Source organism: Taudactylus pleione, unplaced genomic scaffold, assembly GCF_031769625.1.
Source record: "Taudactylus pleione unplaced genomic scaffold, aTauple2 ptg000161l, whole genome shotgun sequence".
Classification (NCBI taxonomy): Eukaryota; Metazoa; Chordata; class Amphibia; order Anura; family Myobatrachidae; genus Taudactylus; species Taudactylus pleione.
In genome coordinates, this window is record NW_028284563.1 from 1,119,786 (window position 1) to 1,132,500 (window position 12,715).

Consider the following 12,715-nt stretch of genomic DNA (forward strand, 5'->3'; position numbering starts at 1 on the left):
TCTTATTGGCTATCTGGGCCTCATGTGTTCTGGGTAGCCAATAAGATAAATCCTAACTCATGCAAATTTGTCGAAAAGAACACAGTTAAAACCAAAACCGCTCATCTCTAGTACTGGGAAGTACAATATATCAGTTGGAACCTGGGGCCTGATTCAGACCCGCTTGCGACCGCAGGACGCTCGCAAGCGGGTCGATGGTGCCCTACTGCGCATGCGCACGATGGAGGGAGCTCCGTCGTGCGCATGCGCGAGACCCGGCTAGCGACGGGGTAGCCGTTGCTCCGGGTCTCGCACCAAAGGGGGCGTGCTGTCGATGTTGATTGACAGCACGCCCCCTTTGGTGGGCGTGCCGGGGGCGTGGCTGCCAGACAGAGGCGTTCCCATGGGAACGCCTACCGTCTGAAGCCGGCCCCACTGACATCAGTAGTGATGTCAGTGGGAGTGATTTTGGCTCTGATAGAGCCAAAATCACTACAGGGCTTGCGGCAGCGAGACCCTACCGCAGGGTCTCCATCGCAAGCCCGATAGTCACGATGGTCTTGACCATCGCGACCATCATCATGGACGCTCGCTATAGCTGTGGGTGGTCACCCACAGCTATGCGAGCGTCCAAGAGGCCGCTCCATTTTCATGTAGGAGGGCCCTGATTCAGAACGAGCGCTCTGGTCACAGCATCCGGCTCTGAATCAGGCCCCTAGTACAGTGTTGAAGTGGAAAAAGCAGGACACAAAGTCTTCTAAATATATTACATAAACCAGGCAGAATGAGATCATCATACATGAGTAAAATACAAATACATATACCATAAGAGCAAAATCCAGCAAAGGTTGTATTTTTTTTAATTTGCTAATATTACTGTTAAATGACACATAAATAGAACACTTTGAAAGATGTTTGTTTGGAAAAATTGGACCAAATTAAAAGTTTTTGCATTTTTAGATTAAGAAAACATTTACATTTAATAGACAACGGTACTGAAGTGAAAACCATGATCAAACAGGAATGGGTCTCTCTTAAAAACCTACAGGGAGTAATTTACTAAGCGGATTTGAAATCCTGGTGGATTGCAGCGATTTTCCAGCGATTTTGCATCCCAATGATCTACTGAACTTAATCCCAACACAAAACCACATATTGTGGTCCGTACACACGGATCAATCAGACAACGATCAGATATCGGTGTCTGATCATCCTGCATGTTCGATATCAAACATCCAGCAAAATGCACCAACCCCTAACGACTTAACAAACCCGCAATCAATGATCGCGGGGCCCTAGAACAGACACGCTAACCTGGTCGATATCGACCAGGTTGGCCTGCATGCACGGGCTATGGTCGATATCAATATCGACCATCGCATCGTCCATCGTTTGGTCGTTAGAGGGGTTGAAAAAAAGAACAATATAAACGATCAAATGATAATGATATTGTTTATATCGTTCTTTTAAGTTGGACCGTGTGTATGCACCATTAGACAGGGTTTCCCAAACTCGGTCCTCAAGTCACCCTAACAGTTCATGTTTTAAGTAGATAGAGGAGCGGTACAGTTTCCCAGGAAACTGAACACATCCGAACTTAGGGGATCTGAGTCGAATCAAGTCCAAGTTCGGAAACACTTTGGAGTTTCTGAGTAGAACATTGTCCTGACTCGGGTCTTCTCACAGTTCTGCACTTGGCTCTAAAAAACCCCCCAGATTTTGCATGTTTTGGATTGCATGTAAGTCCTACCCCTGTGATTTCAGATGCTGTGAGGTGGTAAAAACTGATTGGAAATTAAGGTATTGATGTTAATAATCCTAAAGGAACAAAAACAGATTAAAAATTAAATAATTTTTGGTGTTTCTATACATTTTTAAAGAAATCCAAACTAAATCCGAACCAAAACACTTAACGATGGTTTTGCCAAAACACTAAAATTATTTAGAACCAAAACACAGGGGTCTGCGCACATCTCTAGTGTTAACCATATCCATGCTTGTACACAGATGGTATAATCAAACTGACTGATGTTCTCATAAAGTCATCTGTGCTTAAGCATTGATATCTTTAAAACATGAACCGTGAGGGTGCCTTGAGGATGGAGTTTGGGAACCACTGCATTAGACCAAAAAAACACTACCACAAAACCGCCGTAGTCCCACCAAAACAAAAAGTTGCCTCTGAGAGGCAAATCCTGTCAAATCTGTGGCAATTTAAATACAGAAACTGGTCCAAAACCATGACTGAACTGCAGCAGCAAATCTCAAACAAAATTGTTTGAGTATATCTAGTCAAAAACCATGACCATTAGGACTGCCAGGCTTTTAGTCCTTGTTTACTTGTACTTGAATGATACAACATACCATACTGCTTTAATTCTTCTACATAAGACATTGCCATTGATGTGCAGTACATGACTTGTAGCAAAAGCAACATGCCATAAACATGACATCATACATATATTATCATTACAAAGTCTGCAATAATCTTATTTATAAAATTCCTTGGTCTGTTTGTCTCTGTCTGTCCGGTTATGCTTTCGGACACCCTTGCACCGATTGGGATGAAACCAATGCGAGGTGGTCCAGTTTGATCCTGACCAGATTTTAGGGGGGTTAGAGTCCCGATCGGACCTTCCGTTGGTGTATGCTGAGCAGACCTTTGACCCAGGGAGCCTGTTCTGAGCCTTCCACTGGATGGATTTGGACGAAAACTTCAGAGAGTGGTAACATTGGATCCCAGAGGACATACTAAGGGTTTGAAGTTCCAGTCAGACCTCAGGTTGGTGTATGCTGGGCAGAACTTTGGCCCGGGGAGCCTGTTCCGGGCCTTCCACTGGATGGATTTGGATGAAAACTTCACAGAGGGGTGGCAATTGGTCTGGGATGCCTAATTTAATAACTTGAAGATTTAAACCCGGGCAATGCTGGGTACTTCAGCTAGGAAGTTTATAATTACAAGTTTATGAGCATTGTAAACACTTCTAGTCTTTAAGTGGGGTTATTCCACTGAGACAAAAATATATTTTTCAGATTTAAACCATTATATTCAGGGATTGGCTTTGAAATATATTTGGCCAGACTGTGACTTACTTTAAGTGACACATGGTATTTAAACTTATGCAAATGACATTATATAGGCTAATACCACATTTCAATAAGATGTACGGCAAAGTAAAAATACACCCCCCTCTGAAGTTATCAATGGGAGATCTAATCAACAGTAATACAATAACTGCCTTTGAAGTCTCCCTTATCTTTAATTCTAGAATTGAATGTAAGATCCCCTTGAAAAAAATGCATATTGCATCATATACTCACATGTAACCTTTAAATTTGCCGAGATTGTTATTTGGTTTCTCGCAGACAATGGTGTGTGTAAAAGATTCTGGATCAAATAAAGATTCCTAGAAAAATAAAAAATATATATTGTATTTAATCACTGCAAAATAATGGCCAGCATAAATATTCAGAGTTAGGTGTCTGAGTAACTAATAATTATACCTATAAACATTACGCATAGCAAATACAAGTTTCAGGAAATCACATTTTGTACTGAAACAAAATATAGGATATTGATATTAAAGTACTTGTAATTTTGAGTTCAGCACAATAGACTCAATCCTTATTCTGTTATTGTGCAACTGGAGTCTGTCCAGTTACAGAAAAGACAAATGCTGTTCCACATGTTCTGAAGCCTCTTAAGGGTAATTTGTAGATTATGCAAGGCATTGTTGTGAAATTGCTGTATGTTCCGTATACGAGAAGTACAAGTTTACATCATACCTAGTATATACGCAAATTACAACTGCAGACAATGTAGTCCTTATTAATTACTCATTGCTCAACATACAGAACCAGGTTGAATAGAACAGCATCAGTAGTTTAGCAATGATACATACACAATGTGCCGCTGTAAACGGACCTAAACATAAGCTATACATTTTTAATGCTTAAGTACCAGCATACAACCTCAAACTCTAATATGGTCATAAAATAATTCTGGAATACTCTGCATAGACATAATACATAACACCTTTTCAACATGACCTAACCATTGACCATGAAAATAAATCTAAATCTGTAACACGATGTTTAGACATCTCACAGAAGACTTTTTGAACACAAGACTGTTGGATATACCATAACAACAACTCAAAAGACAAAAAAAAACAAAAACAAAGAATTAGGGTAAAGGAAAAAAACTGGTGAGCCAATATTCATACTGTACCTTCCGATTTGAGGGGACTGTCCCACTGAGGGGGGCGGGGCCATCACCATAGTCAGGGGGTGCATCTGGTATTTTGAAAAGACAGTTGGGTGGTTGAGGACAGAAGAGTGTTTCGGAAGTGCTAGGGGGACCCCTTCCCTTAACTTGTTTTTGTGTGCATCACTGTTTTGTTAAATTTGTCCCAATTACCTCCAAGAGGTATAAATACAATATGGTCAAGGACAGGCAAATTATAATATCAACTTGTATTATTTAATGACTTAAAAACAAATTAAAATGATAAAACCGCAAAACAAGAACTTCCTATGACAAAAAATCCCTACAAATTAATCATACGTGTCTAGTCTACAAGCACTGGGGAAATGGACATGGCAGGGCCAAGGTGCCCCAACCTTTGCTGTGTAATGTTGCAATTTGTGCCATTAAGTGGGGAGCAGGGCATAACCCTCACCTAGGCTGCCACTCCTGCATCTACCGGAGGGCGGCATTAAATATAGGACCTATCGGTATTTGGTTCACATCTACAGGCAACTGTCCCCAGGCACTCTCTCAGCAACAATGATTCATCATTAGCATGCAAATTCAGACAGCTTATAGAACACTCTGTCTTGCATAATATAATCTAGAATGTGTAACACAGGAACAATTTTACAGCCCTTTACCTGATTTTATTTTTTCTAAAAGATTTAATATACCATGGGATTGTGAGAAAGGTTAAATGTTGCATGCTAATCCAATATGAAGAATCTAATTAGCTGTATCTGAATTCTACACTCAGACAACTAAAATCATTTGCAAAGTATCAAAAGAAAAAGACGTGTCCTTATTGGCACAGACGGAACAGGCAAGCAACAACAGCGAAAAACCCAGCGCATAATTCACAAGTGAGAAATCTTATCCAGATAAAACTAATTAGATTTCCATCTTGTAATGTCCTCCATAATGACAGCATGTGAAGCATAAAACAATGCACCATTGGCAGTGATTATTGCAGATATGTCAGCGTAATACAATCGGGGGAAATTTTTGTGGATCAAATGTGTTTTAAGAAAAGACAAACGCTGATAAAATAAAATAAAAAAACGTGTGAAGTCACATTTCACATTCCTGTATCGTTAGCACAAATGACAACATAATATAATGTGTGGAGGGGTTTGTGAATGTGTTATTAAGAGCAGATTAGTCCTCAGTAGATTTTGTTGTGCAGCCATTGTACATTCTGGTAAATGTGCTGTGTGCTGCTGTCTGAGGAAGTCCCGGGCAAGTCACACAGGGTCAGTTACTGATTTACACACAGTCCACATAAAATCCAGATGCTTACATAGCTGAGCGATTCTTAGCAACGGTGCATGCGTTAAAGTTCTGAAAACCACGCGCCCCCCTACCCCCTATGTGCGCCCGCGGCAAAAAAATGGGCATGGTCACAAGAGGTATGGTCACTTAAAAATGGGGCGTCAACATGACACACACATTTCTCATCACTCTGAACATTTCTTTCCATTCCATATGCACCTTAATGCAGTGCCCCTTATACAGTCCCCCCTATGCAGTGCCCCCAGTAGTGGTCCCCCTTATGCAGGCCCCCAGTGGTGCCCCTTATACAGTACCCCCAGTATGCAATGTCTCCAGTAGCGGCCCCTCTTATGCAGGCCCCCAGTAGTGCCCCTTATACAGTACCCCCAGTAGTGGTCCCCCTTATACAGTCCCAAATTAGTTCCCTTTATACAGTGCCCCCGGTAGTGGTCCCCCTTATGCAGACCCCCTGTAGTGATCCCCCCTATCCAGTGCCCCCTGTAGTGGTCCTCCCTTTTCAGTGCCCCCAGTAGAGGTCCATTGCACTGCCCTTTGTTCCCCCAGTAGTAAGCCCCTTACATAGTACCAGCCAGTAGTAGTCCCCCCTATGCAGTGCCCCCAGTAGTGGTCCCCCTTATGCAGGCCCCCAGTGGTGCCCCTTATACAGTACCCCCAGTATGCAATGTCTCCAGTAGCGGTCCCTCTTATGCAGGCCCTCAGTAGTGCCCCTTATACAGTACCCACAGTAGTGGTCCCCCTTATACAGTCCCCAATTAGTTCCCTTTATACAGTGCCCCCGGTAGTGGTCCCCCTTATGCAGACCCCCTGTAGTGATCCCCCCTATCCAGTGCCCCCTGTAGTGGTCCTCCCTATTCAGTGCCCCCAGTAGTGGTCCATTGCACTGCCCCTTGTTCCCCAAGTAGTAAGCCCCTTACATAGTACCAGATAGTAGTAGTCCCCCCTATGCAGTGCCCCCAGTAGCGGTCCCCCGATGCATTGCCCTTTATATAGTGCCCCCAGTAGTAGTCCCCCCTATGCAGTGCCCCCAGTAGTAGCCCCCCCAGTAGAGGCTCCCCCCCTCGATGCAGAGCCCCAGTAGTGCAGACAAACACACGAGTAAAAAAATATATACTTACCTGAATCCCTGCTGCGGCTCCTGCCACTGTCCGCACAGCAGTCCTCCCGGGCTGGCGCTCTCTGCATTATGGGAGAGATGTCATGACGTCTCTCCCATCATCCACTGCAGGAGCCGGAAGGTGGAGCTCATGATTGAGCTCTAGCCCGACTCTTGCAGTGGGCGCAGCAGCAGCCAATGAGAGTGTCTGACTCTCATTGGCTGCTGAAACACACACATCGCCGCCGTGCTGGCGGCGATGTGTGTGTAAATGTCTAGTCCAGGGGTCTTCAAACTTGGCCCTCCAGATGCTGTGGAACTACACATCCCAGCATGCACTGCACATAGTTTTAGCATGCTGTTATATCAAAAAGGTGGCAGTGCATGCTGGGATGTGTAGTTCCACAGCAGCTGGAGGGCCAAGTTTGAAGACCCCATGTCTAGTGCAACCGCACTCACTGCGGTCTGCACTACACAGGCTAACTAGGACGGGCCTGTACCGTGGCCGGCGGCGAGCCTCCCGCGCCGCACGAGCCCCGGTGGCCCTGCCCTAGTTACGCCACTGGTCAGATGGAGAACCTGCAACCCAGGGGCAAACGTAGCATTTTTACGAGGAGGTTTCGACAATATATATATATATATATATATATATATATATAAATATACATAAATATACACACACACACACACACATATATACATATACACACACAAACATATGTTACACATACATTACAACACACTTACCTTGCAGCAGCTGCGGGTTGTAGACCCGATAAGGATGGGAACTGGCAGGCTGGCACCGTCATTAGGCCCCTCCCCTTAGCAACAAAATGCAGCGATTTGCGGGTCAATCGTGAGGGGGCGGAGCCAAATGATCAAATGATGTGATTTTAATGGAATGACATCATATTGACTCCGTCCCTCCTGATTGACCCTGGAATCGTAGCATTGTGCCGCAAGGAGAAGGGGCTTAAGATGATGGTGCCTGCTCTCCAGTCTGTCAGGTGGGGTTCCTGGGTAAAACCTTTAGGGTAAATCATGATACTGCTTTTCTATACTACTTAACCTTAAATGTAATGTAACATGATTCTATACAACCCATATCAATGTTTGTAAGGATCAAAACACACACAAAACAACCTACAAGAGTGTTAGACAATACCGATTCACAATGCCTTACATTACATAGCAACCAGCAGTAATGTAGCATGAGAATACCTTTGCTGTATGTAGGTAGGTAGTCAGGCAACCAACACATACAACATAAAAACAGTTCTCTGCATTTAAATGAGATATTTTAAGGTGCGAGGAGAATTCTAAATTTGTTTAGCACTTCACATGTTTGCCCCATGAAATCTATGACACCACAGCTGCCTCCATTAATCAATCACACCTCTGGTAAAAATATATGAATCTCGGTATATAGCTGACAAATTAATTTTATCAGATTTTTTAATTAATGGTTAATATGGATTGCTAGTGTGATTATTGTTGACCCTTTTCTCATAGTGAGACTATTGTATTTCCATTAGCTCTTTATGATTAAGAGCCAAAAATTGAGAACAAGTTTAGAGCGTATACACTAGTTTGGACGGCTAAAAAGGTCGCTTAACTCCATGACCACATCGGCATTGCCTGCCACTTTGAATCAGGCCCAAAACATACATTCCTACTCTCCCGGAAGTCGCGGGAGGCTCCTGATTATTTCGGGTAATCCTCTGCACCACCGGTAGAGTAGGCACTTCTCCCTCATTCCTGCCCACTTCCTAATGAAGTGGTCAGAATGGGGAGAATTTCCATGGCGATCGGGGGTCTCCGAGTAGGGGATGGGCCTCAATGACACGATTCTACAAGAATCGAGTCATTTAGCCCTGCCCCCTATTTAAATGTGTTACTTAAATAAAAAATGTAGGCAAGAATGGCCCAAAATCTTTATACATGGAGTCAGCTTTGCAGTAATTTAACAATAGAATCTCGGAATAATGCAAAATATATCATAATTAGGCTGTATGACAGGACATTAACAGCTGATTAGCTGCCACACAGACACTCCTACCAGGGGCGTAATTAGTTATTTGACGGCACCGTAGCAAGTGTTTATAAGGGCCCCTATGTACCACCCAATGGTGAAAAATGTATATAACACATGTAACTTTGACAAAGAAAATGGGTCCCCTCAGCTCTGGGTCCCATAGCAGCTGCACCCCTTGCACCTATGGTACTAATGCCCAAGACCCCTACTATAATAAATGAACGTCAATACAGAACTATCTGTATGTAAGATCCACCAAACAAATCATTAATGTTGACAACTATAAATTAACCCTTCCAAGAAGATTATCTCCTGCATTAGTGATTTCTGTTTCAGACTTCACAAACAGATCTACATTTGAAAATGATAAAGTATAGAATCTCTGCCTTGCAGCCGTCAGAGAAGAGTGCTAATTCAACCTGGGTGGTGCTGAAATTGCATTTGTGACTTTTATTCCCGAAGTGCAATTATGATACAATGGTAATGAAAACACCTATTGAACGTAAAGTTCACCTCCTACGAAATCTTTTTTTTTTGTTTTTTTTACTTTCTCTCCCCTTAAAATGACATCTGTCTCTAACACTGTCAAGGTGGCATTTATCTGCCAAATAGTCTAACTCCTCCAAAGTTAAACAGTATTGAAAGTGTAGATTCAATTAGAACATGTTTTAAATTCACAGCTCAGTAGAAATTTTCCAAAATGTCAGAAGAAAAGTTAATATCCGACTCACCTCAAGAAAACTCTCTCTGACAAGTGAAGGCGTTACCTTCAAACTCCTTCAACTTCTATGCACAAAGATGTATCCTATTAAGCTATAGTAGTATTCATATCAAATGGTAAAGAAATGGAACTACTTTAAAAGTATACAGGGGGGGGGGTATGCAGCAAGGTTTGAAGATCACTGTAAGTGCCAAATGCCAATCCTTAATCGATTTAAAAACTTTCAAGTCTAGTTTAGATTTTCTTTGCACAGTTTTATTGGTACAGTGTTTTCAAACATAATATGCTCAACAGGACAATGCTTAAATGTACTTCGTACAACCTCACTGAAACAAAAAGGGGTTAGGATGTTTAAGTTACTCTCGAATGCCAATAAGAAATGTATTTGGCGTATACAAGTGGTGTTTCTATAATAGGTGCAGGGTGCGTTGTACACGTGGGCCATGGGCAGAGCCGTAGCTAGACTTTTTGGTGCCCTGTGCCAGAAAGAGCATTGGCACCTCCCTCATTTTTCAAAGGGACATGATGCACCCAAAAAAGGGGAATTGCCTCATTGGGAAGGGCCAGGGAAGAGATAGGAGAGGCCAGGAGATGCTGGGGATGAAATAAGAGAAAGTTATAAGTGAGAATGATAGAAATTTGACAGCCCCAAACAGCACCCCCTGACCTGTGGTGCCCTGTGCGATGGCACCGGCCGCACTACCCTAGTTACGGCCCTGGCCATGGGTCCAGGGGGGCTGAAAACTCTGCACTCACCCCATCTGTCATCCACACTCTGCTGGGAGAGGCTGGGGTCTTCCTAGTAGCTTCTGGGTTGTTGGGCAAGCCCCCAGCATGACAAGGGCAGCATGACAAGGGCAGGGGCAGTCACACCCCCAAAATGGCACACATCAGGGGTGTGACCTCATGGTCACGCTCCCCTTTCCTGCACACAAGGAGTAGTCAAGTACCGCCTCGGATGTCATCACTCCCGGTGATGCCTCTTACAGTGAGATGCAAAAACTTCCAAAAATATCAACCAGAAGATGGAGCCCCTGGCAAAAAATTAAGAAGGGGGCATTCATATGTCGCTGGTGTATACACTGCAGGTTTGGACTATGAAACTGATCCAACGACAGTAACAAAGTGCCTACTTACTTGATTTGTAAATCCTTTGACCACTTGTCTTTGCTTTAAGTTTGTCTCTCCATCCAAATTAGCCGTCTCTATGTGGCAGATCCCGTTTTGGTCAGAGGAGAAGAGAAGCAGTATGTCCGCAGGAATGATCTCATTACAGAACAGCTTGACAAAGTCGCCAACGCGCACGTCCTTCCAACACTTGTCAACAAAGCTCCTCTCGTTCCTTAAACAGACGACACAGAAATTAAATCAATCATTTTCCAGACCTCTGGTATTTCGTGCAGCAAAGAGCAAATGAAATCAAAATATGTGGAGACAGTTGTTATTCCCCATTTCCAATTAAATAGCACTAGTATCATCAATGGCAGGAAGACCACCGTGATATATATTTTGGCTACATTTAGATAAACGGTAACACAGCAATATAAATTGTATAAAGAAATATAAATTGTAATTGTGCATACACATGGTCAGATTTTTCTTCAGATCTGAACGATAACGATTTCAAAAATCGTTCAGTCGTTCGTATCTGAAGGAAAATCTGACATGTCTGAACGATGCGCGTTCCCGATGGTCAGATAACGATATCTGACATCTGATGTGTTTGCAGTCAGTTTTGGACAATTTCAGTCATTTTAATGCAGTCAAAGATCGTTTGTAGTTCAAATAGTTGGTCAAATCGTTCAAATCATTCATCTGACCATGTGTACGCTCCATAAAACGAATACAATTCTTGAAATTCTTGAAAGAAAAGATTGTTCAGACACTAAATAAACATACTTCTGTTACTGTTAAATAAAAATGAAATATAAAGCACACCATCATTTATTTATATAGTGCCAGTTATATTACGCTGTGATGTGCAGAGGTTATGTAGTCAGTGATTCTCATCAGTTCCTGCCCTGCTGGAGCTTACATTCTAAGGCCCTCATTCAGAGCCGTACGCTCTGAGCAGAGCGCACGCTCTGAATGAGGGCCGGGCTCCATTTTCATGGAGCGTCCTCCTGGACGCTCGTATAGCTGTGGGTCACCACCCACAGGCTATACGAGCGTGCTTTGTGATGGCCGCGATGGTCGAGACCATCGCGACCATCGAAATTGCGAGCCGGAGCCTGCGGTTGAGGTTTTCAACCGCAAGCTCCGGAGTGATTTTGGCTCTATCAGAGCCAAAATCACTCCCACTGACATCACTAGTGATGTCAGTGGGCCGGCTTCTGACGGGAGGCGTTCCCGTGGGAACGCCCCCCGTCAGGGAGGCACGCCCCCAGCACGCCCACCAAAGGGGGCGTGCTGTCAATCAACATTGACAGCACGCCCCCTTTGATCGGACACAACGAGCGAAGGACTTTCCTTCGCTCGTCACGTCTGGCGCATGCGCACGACGGAGCTCCCTCCGTCGTGCGCATGCTCAGTGCATAACATCGACCCACTTGCGAGCGGACAGCCGCTCGCGAGTGGGTCTGAATCAGGCCCTAAATTCCCTAACACACACACTTATTCACTATGGCAGAGGTACCCAAACACGGCCCTCAAGGCTCCCCAACAGTTCAGGTTTTAGAGATATCCATGGTTGAGCACAGGTGACTTAATTAGTTCCTCAGTCAATTTGATTTAACCACCTGTGCTCAACCATAGATATCTCTAAATCCGGAACGGTTTGGGAACCTCTGAACCATTGTCAATTTTATCAGAAGCCAGAGAGCCTACCAGTTCTGTTTATCCTAGAGAAGGGGGAGGGGAAACCTCAAGCACTGGCATAGTAACAAAAATATAGGTAAGTGGTAAATATAATACTCAGGTAAGAAATAAGACCCTAAGTGGGTATGTACAGATAAAGAGATGGAGGTGCATCGGTGAGAGTAAATGTGGAGTAATGACAGAAAAACAGAAGAAGGTGGTACTCTCTTTGTTGGGCACACTTCCTACCAAGAATAACTGACTTTTTAAAGCATACCTATAAACGTTAAGTTTTCATATTTTTTCGGCAGGAAGTGTACCCCAACAAAGAGAGTACCTTCTGCTCTTTTTCCTTCATTAGCCTACCAGTTCTGTATGTTTTTAAAATGTGGTAGTTTATTGGAATACATGGAGAAAACCTCATCCTATCATCCTAGCACAGAGAGAACATACAAACTCCAGACAGAGAGGAACCCAAGACCCCATTGCTGACCGTATTTGTCATATGTGACAAGCCCGCTTGGATGCTGTGGCTAACGCCATCTA

At 43.6% G+C, this 12,715-nt stretch overlaps 1 protein-coding gene across 1 annotated transcript in view; it reads right to left on the reverse strand.

Annotated features, from left to right (window-relative positions):
* Positions 1-12,715, reverse strand: part of ATP10B (ATPase phospholipid transporting 10B (putative)) — a 398,242-nt gene that overhangs the window by 50,570 nt on the left and 334,957 nt on the right. The window contains exons 5-6 of the mRNA XM_088475032.1: positions 10,511-10,715; positions 3,301-3,386 (exon numbers count right to left, since the gene is read on the reverse strand). Coding sequence (XP_088331158.1) covers positions 3,301-3,386; positions 10,511-10,715 — 291 coding nt within the window. The remainder of the gene's footprint in view (positions 1-3,300; positions 3,387-10,510; positions 10,716-12,715) is intronic.